The 14,609-nt window shown below is 38.1% G+C and overlaps 1 protein-coding gene across 6 annotated transcripts in view; it reads left to right on the plus strand.

Annotated features, from left to right (window-relative positions):
- TBCEL (tubulin folding cofactor E like) overlaps window positions 1-14,609 on the plus strand; it is a 66,383-nt gene that overhangs the window by 23,053 nt on the left and 28,721 nt on the right. For all 6 annotated transcript variants that reach the window (XM_061440616.1, XM_061440612.1, XM_061440617.1 and 3 more), the window contains 4 exons: window positions 5,451-5,632; window positions 6,931-7,187; window positions 10,846-10,972; window positions 12,449-12,565. In XM_061440616.1, the coding sequence (XP_061296600.1) occupies window positions 5,451-5,632; window positions 6,931-7,187; window positions 10,846-10,972; window positions 12,449-12,565 (683 nt within the window). The remainder of the gene's footprint in view (window positions 1-5,450; window positions 5,633-6,930; window positions 7,188-10,845; window positions 10,973-12,448; window positions 12,566-14,609) is intronic.

A 14,609-nucleotide genomic window follows, 5' to 3' on the forward strand; every position in this document is an offset into this window, starting at 1 on the left:
CTTGTTTTATTGAGTCTTATTGGTGATTTGACGTAACTGATGCCTTTGACCTCAGAGTAACTCTGAGTTGCACAAATAATAGTATTATGACATTCTCTCTTGTTATATATAACATTACTACCTGATTATAACATCACCTGATATAAGGTATCTTTAAGAGAAAAATAGTTCTTCCTGCTTGATTTTTTACCTTAATTTAGGTTCTTATTTCTTGTTTGGACTACTGGAAAAGTATCTTAATGGGTTTTCTGCCTCAGGTTTTACTCTGCTTCCTCTAAGCTACCTTCTGCAGTGGTACCAGACTCCTTTAAATAATGAAACGTGGTTATGAAGCTTCAAGTCCCTTCACTGATTTTCACTGCCTACAAACAATGGTTTGAACTCTCTAAGTGTGACCCTCCACCATGTGACCCCTTGCTATTTCCAGAGTCTTTTCTCCATCTTTAGCCATGTGCTTTTCTGCAGTTCATGGTAAATCCTGACAAGGAAAACTTCCCTGCTTTTATTCATTCTGAATCTACTGTTCTCTTTCTCCTCTGTCTACCCAGCTGCTTTCTGTGTATCTTTCAAGATTTGGCCCAAGTTGTTGTTCCTCTCTGAAACTTGCCCTGACTCTCACTCAGGCAGAATTAGATCATCCAAACACCTATATCACGCTGCTGTGACAGAATTCATCACAGTGTAGCGCAGTCACTGGCTTACTTGGCAGTTTTCTGCTGGACCATGAGGTTTTTCAGGGCTTTCTTTTTTATCATCAGCAGTAGCAGTCTAGGCTGGAAAAGAAAATAGCAACACACTCCAGTATTCTTGCCTGGTAAATCCCACGGACAAGACGAGCCTGGCAGGCTACAGTTCATGGGGTCACAAAGTATAGCACATGACTTAGTGACTAAACAGCAAACAGCAGCATTCTAGGCATTCATATGTTTGCTGAGTTCATTAAAGAATAAATGATTGTATCTTGAGGTTTGATCAGGCCCAGTTGCTCTAACTTTTCCTGTAATCTTAAGAAATTCACTTATTCCTTTATCATCTGTAAGACAAGGCTACTGATAAAATTAATTATCAAGACACCTGGTAGATATTAAATGTGATACAAATTCTAAGACCGCTTTCTTGTTAAAGAAAAATCTATCTATAACTTACTTTTCTTTAGCTTTTCTTATATTCATCCATTTCATAGTCTTATTTAATCTGTTATCTGTGCTCCCCATTATATTTCCTACTTTCATTAAGATGTTTGCCAAAATTCGTTGAGATGTACGCCACTTGATTTCTAAATCATGTGTTAATATATACAGATTTACCTGGCTGTTTCCAAGAAACAGTCTCTACTTATCCATGTATTTATTGATTGGTTCACTTATACAAACAACTCTTACAGTCACTGTTCAACAAGTTACAGTGTGTGCCTTCTGGGTCCTTTGAGATGCTTAATTGACATGCATGCTCTGTCCACATTGTACAGATGCAAAAAGAACTACCTTGTTATCCTCCTTCTCCAGGATTCCCACAGCAGTCCTCCTGCTGAATCTCTGGTGAGACTTTTGACCTGCGTGGATGACAAGTCAGACCAACTCTTACCCTGAATCATTTTAGCTCCTATGTTCACAAGCTGATTCCCCTAAATTTATTCCTTTGGCAGTAAAAATTTCACAGAGGTGTTGTACTTTGTGCTTTGACCACATACATAAGCTTTTGCTAACTAGTGGGAACAGTTTACTAGAGATATAACTGCTACCTCAGAAAGATGATTTGTGTCAACACGGATCAGAACACAAAATTTATACTAGGTAATTCAGCCTTTTCTCTGCTTAGACAAAGATCTACACTGAACATTTTTCCAACCCACATTGACTGATAGAGCCAGAGGGTCACATGTTTGGGCTTTCCAGGCGGTGCTGGTGATAAAGAATCCACCTGCCAATGCAGGAGACGCAGGAGACGTGGGTTCGATCCCTGAGTTGGGAAGATCCCTGGAGTAGGAAAGCGCACCCCACTCCAGTATTCTTGCCTGGAAAATTCCACGGAGAGAGGAGCCTGGTGGGCTACAGTCCATGGAGCCTCAAAGAGTTGACAGGACTGAGCTCACAGCTGAGACGACACTCACAGCCACACGTTTATTTGCACTGTATTGGTGCTCAGTTTGTATATTCCTGTAAGTGCTCTATAGTCTGATTTCAGGCAGTTTTCAAATGAATGTTTGCTGCTACCCTTCAGGTTTCCATTTTCCAATTTATTTTTGTTTTCATCTTTCCTTTATATTTTGTCCTTCCCCTTAACTGTAGCTCATCTTAGTCTTCTAGAATATATATCAGAACACAGAGATAGGGGAGAAATACTGACAGTGGAAGAATATTGACCTTTTTTAGAATTGATTAAACTCTCTGCCAAGCTACAGAAGGCCTCATAGGTCACAGTTTTAAGATATTACATTCCAACCCATTGCAACACATGTATTTGATTACCAGAAAGATCATCTGTCCCTGGCCATTAACTAAGTTTATTTCAGCCAGTATTTGATATAGCAGTATGGAACAGAATAATCTAGTTTGTCCTTTCAGTGTTTTTGAATGGTCCTTAATGTTATAAGTAGCTTCTTTTATACTTTAAACAACTGGCTGCTATCTATTCAGAGGCTAATATAAATAGGAGTGAGAAGTGTAATACTTGGGGGAGAGGCAAAGATTTGTCTCCAGCCCTTCTAAAACTGGGCATCTGTATGTATAAAAAAAAAGAGATGCATTTTTTAGCTTTTGATTTGAATATTTGGCTAAGTAGATTTTTGTCTGACCTTTCCCAAAGTATCTCTTTTATCCTCCTCTCCTTATCAAAACCATTTTATAAAGGAAATTGAACTAAGCAGTTTAGAGGAGGGAGGAAGCCCCCACTCGGGTGAAGTAGAGAATAGCTTAGGTATAAATTACAGATTGTTATCTCACAATCCTTTCCCATTTTTCTTAAAACCTTAGTTTCTTCCTTTTCAAAAGTAGAGGGTCCCCTGTTAAGTCATAGAGCTGTGGAGACCGAAGAGGTGGTCTGAGTTCATCTCCATGTTCTGCATATGAGTATCCTGAACTCATTTCAGATCGATGGGTCTTGTTTTCTAGTTTTAGAATTTAAAAAAGAGAAGCCTGAGATACTCATTGAATATTAGCCTTTACTATTAAGACATTTTTCTGCCTTGAATAAACCTACCTGTGTAATGACTATAATATTTTCCAGAATATTGTTAATCTAAGGTGACCCAAAATCCTTTTAAATTTTAATCTTTTAAAGAAGATATTTATTTCTAACATGTACTATTTTCCAAATAATATTTGGATTATTCACTTGTAGTCCAATGTTACATTTTTTAGGATATTCTAGGGCTGAGTAATTATTTTTTTAATTAATTATTTGGAGGATAATTACTTTACAGTACTGTAATGGCCTTTGCCATATAACAACATGAATTGGCCATAGGCATACACGTGTCCCCTCCCTTCTGAGCCCTCCTCCCACGTCCACCCCATCCCTCCTGGTTTTCACAGAGCAAAGGAGACACAGACATAAAGAACAGACTTTTGGACACGGTGGGAGAAGGAAAGAGTGGGATGATTTGAGAGAATAGCACTGAAAAGTATACATTACCATATGTAAAAGAGATAGCCAGTGGGTGATGTATGATGAGTCATTACTTTAAATCTTTATTCTCATTAGATAGTAGTGCAGATGCAAACCATGAAGAGGATCACATCAGGTATCTGCTAGCCTTGGAAATTCTTTCAGAAATTGCTTCAAAAACTCTTGAGAGTATCCATTTTGGGGAAGTTTTCTTTATTATAAAAATAAAATATGAAGGGTGGTGGTTAGCAAAGGGTGTATGCTTTGTTTATTTAACTGGGGTTGTACTAAAATTGGGAGAAGGCAATGGCACCCCACTCCAGTACTGTTGCCCGGAAAATCCCATGGATGGAGGAGCCTGGTAGGCTTCAGTCCATGGGGTCACTAAGAGTCAGACACGACTGAGCGACTTCACTTTCACTTTCCACTTTCATGTATTGGCGAAGGAAATGGCAACCCACTCCAGTGTTCTTGCCTGGAGAATCCCATGGACCGAGAAGCCTGGTAGGCTGCAGTCCATGGAGTCGCAGAGTCGGACACGACTGAAGCGACTTAGCAGCAGTAGCAGCAGCAGTACTAAAATTAGAACTTATCCTTCATGCTATAGTTGGAGCCAGTTCCTTTTCATCTTTTTTTTTTTTTGTGGTCCTTAAAGCATAGCTAGTCATCATCTTCTGTGTGAAAAGCCTTTGTATCATTGGTATCCAGGTGGTAGAATGCAGCAAAGGATCGGTCCATGTGTGGACTATTCAGCTGTGTTGTGGCCACTCACTAAACTCCAAATCTTAGGCATATATCACCCAAATGCTTGGTACCATTTGATCACAAAAGAGATCATACAGGAGAATATATGCCAACTGGTATGAATCTCTTGCATTTTAAACCGAAGCCTAGTGTGCTGTGCTTAGTCACTCAGTCGTGTCCGACTCTGCAACCCCATGGACTGTAGCCTGCCAGGCTCCTCTGTCCATGGGGATTCTCCAGGCAAGAATACTGGAGTGGGTAGCCAGCCCTTCTCCAGGGGAACTTCCCAACCCAGGAATCGAACCCAGGATCTCCTGCACTGCAGTGGATTCTCTATCACCTGAGCTACCCAGGAAGCCCTAAAAACCTAGTACAGTGCATAGGGAATAGTTAAGGTCAGTAATCAATGAAGCTCATTTCCTTTTTTTTTTTCTTTCTTGTGTACCAAGTTGCTCGCTAAATCATGTTTGATGATCATGATCATGTTTTGATCATGTTTTCTCTTTTGTTGATGATCATGTTTTCTCTTTTGTAATATAGTCACAGATGCTCTTTATTTTTAAGTAAATATATTTTAAAGTTTGGTGCATCTTTGGACCAAGCTGAAAGTGTTTTCTAAATGATTATGTAATTAATTTTGAATACCTGAATTGTTACCATGTGGTCTTCAATAAACCTTTAATTAGCCTTAATATTGTACTGAGAATGGAAGGAAGAGATATTCAAAGAGAATTACTTGTACATGACCCAATCTCAGCTGTTTAGAAAATGTCATCCAAATGATCTTTTCTCCAAAATAGCATATAGTGATATCAAAGAGAATATTATACAGAGCAGAATCAAAAACTTTGCCAGAGGCAACATAGAAAATTTTTCTTTTATACCATTAATTTTCAGTGATGCTATAGAAAGGAATTAAATCATTTGCCATGATTTGTTGAAATTATTTATGCCTCTCTGTGCATACCATCTCTAAATAGGACTTCATAGTATAAGTGGCATTTTGCCTGGAGACCCACTCACTTAGGTTTTCTTGACTATGATTGCTGTTTAAAATCTCTGATTACTGCCTAATATGCTTTTCTTTTTTTTCTCCGTAGGTCAGTAAAATTGTGTCAAATGTTCCCCAGTTGGAGTTTCTAAACCTGAGTTCCAACCCTCTGAATTTATCAGTTTTAGAAAGAACATGTGCTGGGTCCTTCTCTGGGGTTCGAAAACTTGTCCTCAACAACAGCAAAGCTTCTTGGGAGACAGTCCACACGATACTGCAGGAGTTACCAGAGTAAGCCCAAACGGCATGATGGAGAGGGAGCTATGTTGCCGTCTGTGTTAGTACCTAGAATTACTGCTGGCCTCCCACCTCAGAAATACTAGAACTGCAGATTGAATGGAGAATGAGGTTAGAAAAATGAAGTAATTAAATGAGGGTGTGAGGGTAATCTAGTAGCATTTTCCCTGGAATACTTGTAAGTGTTGAGTAGCACCAAGACATAGGATATATCATCCTTTGGCTAGAAAATATCCCTGAGAAGCACTTATCATTTTAAGATCAACCCAGCCTTTCTCCATTTTAATCTTCTGATTACCTGATTCCAGAATTTTGCCTTAGCCCTTTTCTTTGGGAGGAAAGAATCATAGTGTCTCTAAAATATATTAATGCTCAGATGATTAAGTAAGTGCCTAGCTGGCATGATGGGAAAATGGACCTCATATTCTTTTCAATAATTTAAGCAGGAAATTATACTTCTGTTTGTCAGTTTAGAAATGTTTTGTTATGTTTTGTTTATATCTATCTTTGTATATGCACATAAATATTCAAAGGAAATAGTTTAAAGAAATATATGAAGCTGTAGTCTCCTTGATTGTCTAAATACAGAAATTATTAAAGCCTTTCAGAGTCTGGTCTCAACTCACTTATTCCATCTTAGTTTCTCACTCTCCCTCTAATGAGATTGATTTTCTCACTGCATGCAACATTTAGCATAGCATGGAATGAGCTTTAAATCACAGTTCCACTTCCTAAACATATGACCTTTGATAAGCTTATTAATCTCTTGTCTATAAAGTGGGCATAATTAAAATTTCAGAAGTGGAAGTATGGTATATAAAGCACCTGCACAGGACCTGACACAGGGTAGGAATTCAATAAATGATAACTATTATTTCTATTTCTAAACACTGTTCATGTTGTTTCTAGAATTTTCTTTTATCTCCTCTCAATTTACCCAACTCTGCCCCTTCTTCAAGGCCATGCATCCTTTCCTGGCTGTTCCAACTACAATTTCAATTCCATTCCTATATGAAGTGGCATTGCACTTACAGTGCTGCTTCATTGAGCATTTATTTATTTAAGCATACAATTACTTTAGTACTGGGTTGTATCATTCTCTGCTCTTTTATGTACTTTAGTCGTCTTCCCAACTGTATTTTAAACTTCAGAAAGACATCTTTCTATTTGTTCTGCTATACGTAGCAGAGTCTCATACGTAGTAGATGCTTATTTACTGAGTGACTAAAAATAGGTGCAAAGTAGAAACTTAACTGCTTTAAACAATGAAATATTTCCTTTTTTCTCTGCAGTTTGGAAGAACTCTTCCTGTGCCTTAATGACTATGAAACAGTGTCTTGTCCTTCTATTTGCTGTCATTCTCTTAAGCTACTACATATAACAGACAATAACCTCCAAGACTGGACTGAAATACGCAAGTTAGGAGTTATGTTTCCCTCACTGGATACCCTTGTCCTGGCCAACAACCATTTGAACGCTATCGAGGAGCCTGATGATTCATTGGCCAGGTTGTTTCCTAATCTGCGATCCATCAGCCTCCACAAGTCAGGTGAGGGACATGCTTGTTCTTATTCTACATGCAAATTGATCTGCATTTATGCATGAAATACAGTGAAAGTGTATTTCTTTCCATCATAGCTCTGCCTTCTTACAGGATGATTTTACAGAGTGACATGTAGATGCCTATTGATAAGTTAAATTTAAGGCATTCATTTTTATAAATGCTCTGGTAAATATCAATATTTATCAAATATTCACTTGGCATAGTATTATATTAGTTATTAATATTTTATATATTAAAGGGGCCATGCTATGAAAGAAGTGAAATTGATGAATTGGGTAGTAAAAAGAAGGCTGCTGCTGCTGCTGCTGCTAAGTCGCTTCAGTCGTGTCCGACTCTGTGCGACCCCATAGACGGCAGCCCACCAGGCTCCCCGTCCCTGGGATTCTCCAGGCAAGAACACTGGAGTGGGTTGCCATTTCCTTCTCCAATGCATGAAAGTGAAAGTGAAGTCACTCAGTTGTGTCCAACTCTAGCGACCCCATGGACTGCAGCCCACCAGGCTCTTACGTCCGTGGGATTTTCCAGGCAAGAGTACTGGAGTGGGGTGCCATCGCCTTCTCTGAAAAAGAAGGGTAAAAAAGTACAAAAAGTTACAAACAAGATGGTTTTGTCTGGATTTAGGTTAAGGAATTCCCAGTCCTTTCAAATTCTCACTTATCTTTTCTAGTATTTACATATAATTGATTATCAATTTGTTGCTATTTGATTCTGCATATAACAGGAATGAATATTTTAGCCTAATTTTAAAAATGAGTAAATTTTATTATTTGGAATCTTAATATTCACAGCAAAACTGAGCAGAGAGTACATAGAGTTCCCATATACTCCCTGCCCCTACTCATGCAAAACCTCCCCTTCTATCAACCTCCCAGCACCAAAGTGATAACATTCAGTTTACCTGCATTGACATCATCCAAAGTCCAGAGTTTGCACTCTTGGTGTTGTTCATTGTGTGGGTTTGGACAAATGTATAGTGACACACATCTACCATTGTAGTATTGCACACCTTAGTTTACTGCCCTAACTAGCCTCTGTTCTCTGCCTGTTCATCCCTTCTGCCTCCCTAATCCCTGGCAACCACTGATGTTTTTGCTGCCTCCATACTTTTGCCTCTTCCAGAATGTCACATGGTTGGAATCATATAGTGTGTAGCCTTTTCAGATTGGCTTCTTTAACTGAGTAATTCACTTCTTTCTCTTAGTTTAAATTCCCTCATGTCTTTTCATGATAGCTCATTTCATTTTTAGTGGTAAATAATACTCCATTATCTGGATGTACCACAGTTTATTTATCTGCTCACAAACTGAAGAATATCTTGGTTTCTTCCACATTTTGGTTTAATTAATAAAGCTGCAAACCTCCATGTGTAGGTTTTTGTGTGGACATGTTTTCAATTAATTTGGGTGAATAACAGCACAGTCGCTAGATCATATAGTAAGAGTATGTGTAGTTTTGTAAGAAGTTACTAAACTCTCTTCTAAAGTGGCTATACCATTTGCATTGCACCAGTAATGAATGAGAGTTCTTGTTGCTCCACATCTTTTGTCAACATTTGGTTCTGTGAGTGTTTTGGCTTCTGGCCATTCTAACAGGTTTATAGTGGTATCTCATTGTTTTAATTTGCATTTTCCTGATGGCATATGGTATAGAACATCTCGTATGCTTACTTGCTGTCTGTATTTCTTTGCTGAGATGTCTGTTCAGGTTTTCTGCCCATTTTTTAATCAGATTGTTACTTGGCCTATTGTTGAGTTTTAGGAGTTCTTTGTATATTTTGCATAACAATCCTTTATCCATGTGCCTTTAGCAAATATATTCTCCTAGTCTGTGGATTTTCTTCCCATTCTCTTGGCATTGTCTTTCTGCCTTTTTTTTTTTTTTTTTTTAAGAAACCAACTATATAAGGAAAAATAATTCTGACCTGTAACTGAAAAACCACACAGTTTATTTCACCATGGAGATTTTAAGGGTGGGAATTAAGTCTTAAAAACAAGTGATTATGTAAAGTTTAAAAATAAAATAAAATTTAAAAAAAAAAGTAAAAAAAAAAACAAAAAACACAAGTGATTATAAAGCAATTGTCCTCCAATTAAAATTTTTTAAAAAACAAGTGATTTGCATAAGGAAACTGTTTATTTCACAACTGACACTGCTTGAGCTAACTCCATTCTTCCTCCTAGATAGAATGCTGTTCTGAAGAGGACAGCAGTGACCTGGGTTGGTTATGCACCAGTTTATTGCTCCTCTGCCTTTACCTTGCTGAAGGCTGATAGAAACAGGAAGGGACGAAAGGGACTACGTTGTTCTCTGCAATGGATTTAATTAACGTGTTGTAAAACTGAGCAGGAGTATTTTTCCTGCCAGTGCCAAGTAAAGACTTGGATGCTACATTTGTTCACAGCCATAGGAAGAGTTTCCTTTTAAGACTGACCAGTCTTAATTTGTTGCCTATTTTCCTGCCCAAGGGGTTCAAGTTTTTTGTGTCTCAATTTGTTTGTTTTAAATTTTGAATGTGTTTTCCCTATCCCCAAGATGGAGATAGTCGAAAGATAATGTTTAGTTTCTGGTTCTGTGGACCTTGCCCATTTTAGTACTTGTTAAGTAAAAATTTAGTCTAGCAGTATCCACTCTTAGATTCTGTGAGTCTGTATTTGATGAAAGAGTTGATCACATCACTTTTAAAATTTTGTAATCATGACATCCATACTGCTTATTAAACCACTGGTGGTCGCCTTTACCAGCCTTTTGGGTAGAGAATCAGTAGATGAGTGAATGTTGGAGAGTAAAGGGGATCCTTGAACACTGGGGTCACGGAGAAAGGAGAGGCTGCAGGGGAGTTTTATGGTGTTTTATTGGAAACAGTGTCAGACTTTATTTTTCTGGGCTCCAAAATCACGGCAGATGGTGACTGCAGCCATGAAATTAAAAGACGCTTACTCCTTGGAAGGAAAGTTATGACCAACCTAGATAGCATATAAAAAGCAGAGACATTACTTTGCCAACAAAGGTTCATCTAGTCAAGGCTATGGTTTTTCCTGTGGTCGTGTGTGGATGTGAGAGTTGGACTGTGAAGAAGGCTGAGCACTGAAGAATTGATGCTTTTGAACTGTGGTGTTGGAGAAGACTCTTGAGAGTCCCTTGGACTGCAAGGAGATCCAACCAGTCCATTCTGAAGGAGATCAGCCCTGGGATTTCTTTGGAAGGAATGATGCTAAAGCTGAAACTCCAGTACTTTGGCCACCTCATGCGAAGAGTTGACTCATTGGAAAAGACTCTGATGCTGGGAGGGATTGGGGGCAAGAGGAGAAGGGGACGACAGAGGATGAGATGGCTGGATGGCATCACTGACTCGATGGACGTGAGTCCGAGTGAACTCTGGGAGTTGGTGATGGACAGGGAGGCCTGGCGTGCTGCCATTCATGGGGTTGCAAAGAGTCGGACATGACTGAGCGACTGATCTGATCTAATCTGATCTGATTCTAGTCTTTCCTTGAATAAAAAAAAATTTCAGGATCTAGAACTAGCTTTTGTGATCATTTTAGCATTTCAGAACTTATTAATGGAAATAATTTGTTTAGTGATGTTTATCTTCTCATTTGTATGCTTTTCTGGATTTACTTAAACAATGTATTTCTCAAATTAGGTTTGCAGTCCTGGGAAGACATTGACAAACTGAACTCATTCCCTAAACTTGAAGAAGTGAGGTTGTTAGGAATTCCTCTTCTGCAGCCATACACTACTGAGGAGCGAAGGAAGTTGGTAATAGCCAGGTCTGTTGTCCTGATTATTTTGCTTTCTTTCCTCGGTGCTTTGTTGTTTCATTAAGGGAATATGCACTATTGGAAGGTGGGAGGAAGTACACTGTGTGTTTATCCATCTCTAGACAGACTGTGCTTAAAGCTTCTGCACCTCCAAATTCTAGAAGAAAAGGAACGTAATATGATACGAAAAATGTGAAATATAATTCATCTGCCAAGACCACTGAAAATTTCCTCACAAGTCTATTCCAGTTTTATACTTTTTGATATTTACAATATTTGAAATCTTGTTTTGGGTCATGAGGAAAAAGTAAGTATATTTGGGAATTGATTCCTTGTTTTCTCTGTTAACATAGAAGTCATTTACAGTGTAAATCCCTGGAAATTGGGCTGTTTCATTAGTGTAAAACTCAAGAGAGCAGTATCTTTGGTTTTTTCTTCCATTTAGATTGACCTAAACTTGACCACCACCTTGTTACCTTCTTCCTCCAGCTGTCCTGCCTTTCATGTCTCAGCCTCTGCCTCCCTCAGACTCCTGAAATGTCCCGTGAGGGTTTATTTTTGTATGTATGTGTCTTTAACAGCATTGAGGTTTGGCTAAGATGTAAAGGGCTGTGGAGCTTTGCTCTGTTCTCTCGTGTGTATACATAGTAGTTTAATAGGGGAACAGTAATCTTGAAGAGTCCCTAAAGAAGAGTGATTCTGTAAACTGCTTTGGTCTTTCTGACCAGCTCACGTCTAGCAGGTCTTTACTGCTTTCCGGTTGTTAACGTACACGATAGTATCCTACTGAGGAAATAAATTTCAGCATGTTTTTCTTCTAAGAAGAGTAAGTCTTGCATACCTTATGCTTTGTTTTCTTTACACAATTCTTTTGTAAATACAATAAATGAATTCCTGAACTATGTGAGCAAATTGTACTGACTGCTCTGTAGACCTGTGCTGTTCAGTATGGCCCCATCAAGCCATGTGTGACTTTGGAACACTTGAAATTATGGCTAGTCTGAATTGAAATGTACTATAAATGAAAAAACACATACTAGATTTCAAACACTTTATATGAACAAAAAGAACGTGAAGTACCTTAGTTACTTAGTGTCGATTATAGGTTGAAATATAGCCTAATATGTAGTATTAAATTAAATTAGATTAAATATAATGTATTAAAATTAAGCTCATTTGTTTACTTTTTACTTTTTAAAATGTGGATACTAGAGAATTTAAATTACATGTGTGGGTTGCATCATATTTAAGTTTGGACAGTACTGTATAGAATCTTATTTTCAAAGGTGAGGTATGGTTATAAAAGGTCAGTGTTACTTCCAAAAACGCAACTTTAGAGAAATTTTTGGTCTGTTTGTTTTCTATCACGTTAGTTCATGTAAGTAGCTGTGCACAAGCGGAGCCGCATCAAATGCATCCTTTCAAGAGAATAAGACTGGGCCTCAAGCCAATCATTCTATTGTATCTTTTGCTTTTCATTTATAGATTGCCATCCGTCTCCAAACTTAATGGCAGTGTTGTTACTGATGGTGAGCGAGAAGACTCCGAGAGATTTTTTATCCGTTACTATGTGGATGTCCCACAGGAAGAAGTGCCATTCAGGTAAAAACCCCTCATCAGCTTAGCAACACTTTAGCAAGTATTGAGGCAACTTAAGAACTATTGCTTTAAAGCAAAATCTACTGACTTGTTTTTGGACCCTCTTAGAAGAAAAAGCAAACCTGTTTTATGTTATTCTCCATAGTGGATTTTTTCTAGCCTTGCACTTGTATTAAGAATGTTTGGGTAAGTATTTGACTGCTTCCAGCAGTTCCCACTCCATCTTCCATATCATTGATTCCTTTTTGTTCCTTTCTTCCAGGAGCACATTTTCACCCACCCCCAAAACTGGTCTTTTTTTTCACATTGCATCTGCTTTTAAGCTCTACTATGTTCTGCAGTTTGGAAGGCTTGGCAAATGTACATGAGGTTTAGTGATTATGAGAAAGGGACTAGAAAATAGAGTCCTTAAATAGGAAATATTAAAGAAATGAGGATGTTGAGTCGGAAGAGAAATGCTGAGGCCTGCATATGAAGGGTTAATATGAAGTTGTTCGGTGAGAAACTAATATTCTATAAATGTAAAGAAAATGTAGCAGATATTATATAGGTAAACATAAAGGGGAAAAAACTCCCTAAACAGATTTCTGGGTATTGGAAACTAGAATCAGTTACCCCAAAAGTTATTCTTTTCTTAGAGTTTAAGAATAGCATTCAACAGGAGGCGTTTCAGACAACAAGATGCAACTTAAGGTTGAACGTGAGTCAAACCACATTCTGTTTACAAATTTCAGTGATTCTAATTCATTCCTGGCATCTGGCACATAACACTCAGTCGTGTCCAACTCTCTGTGACGGCCTGGACTGTAGCTTGCCAGGCTTCTTTGTTCATGGGATTCTTCAGGCAAGAAATCTGGAGTAGGTTGCCATTCCCTTCTCCAGAGAATCATCTCGACCCAGAGATCGAACCCAGGTCTCCTGCATTGCAGGCAGATTCTTTACCATTTGAGTTACAAGGAAGTCCTAATTCATTCCTACTGAACATTTTTTTCCCCAGAGTTCTCTGTTATTTACAGACTTTAAGAGAGTTTCCATACTGTAAGGCTGAACCAGGGCTGTGAAAGAGATTTGTGCTATTAGCAGTAGAATTTTAATGCTTAAATGTTTAAAATGTTAGACAATTAAGTAAGGATTTTGAAGGTAAACTTTTAAAATTAGCTAAGAACAGCTAGTTAGGAAGAAATACAGCTATGCCTTTAGCACAACCCAGAAATATTAAGTTAAACCATGTAAAAAAAAATTTTAGGTTAATAAAACTATAGTCTGATATCTATAGTTTCATTTGATTCAATCTAATGTATTATTAGAAGAAGTAAATATTCTGGCTTTAAGCATAAGTCTGTCATGACAGGTTACTAAGCTTCGTCTGCTACAGGAAGTAGTATATATATGGCAGTAAATTGTTTCTGTCCCTGATGGCGTAATTTTCCTAAAGTGCTTTTATGCCTCTGTAGTAATCAGTATCTTGAATGCATGTCATAGAAATCATCTTTATCAAGGGGAGGACTTTATTGGAAGGATATTGAGAAACTAAAAGAATTGCTAGATGGTCTAGAGAACCCGGTTTAGACAGGAAGGAAAGCAAGGATAGCCAAGCTTTCCTCTTACAGTCCTCTTTATAGATTTCTGTTGGCACACTGCGCTGGACTTTACCACCGAACACCTGCAGCAGTGTCATGCACTTTTGATTTCCCCATTAGCACTGAAAATCATTTGTTACTGACCTTTGCTTCATTCCCTCAGTTCAGACCTTGCATCTGACCGGCTGATTGGCTGGTTTAAGGCATGTACCCACACTCTGTCTCCCCAGAGATAAGGAGCGGGCTTATCTGTTCTTTTTTGGCTTCTGCAGTGAGCAGTGATAATCTTGCTTCCCCTAATCTTGGGACTTCTTCCCATGTAGGAGCAATTCAGCGGAAAGAACATTTACTATAGTCTGACACAGAGATTACTTTGATTAACATCTAGATATATACCTTTTCTTTGAAGTTATGTATTAAATATTTCTTTTCTTACCTACCCTAATAAATTTCTTATACAAATGAAA

The sequence above is a fragment of the Bos javanicus genome, chromosome 15 (genome assembly GCF_032452875.1).
Source record: "Bos javanicus breed banteng chromosome 15, ARS-OSU_banteng_1.0, whole genome shotgun sequence".
In the NCBI taxonomy this organism is placed as follows: Eukaryota; Metazoa; Chordata; class Mammalia; order Artiodactyla; family Bovidae; genus Bos; species Bos javanicus.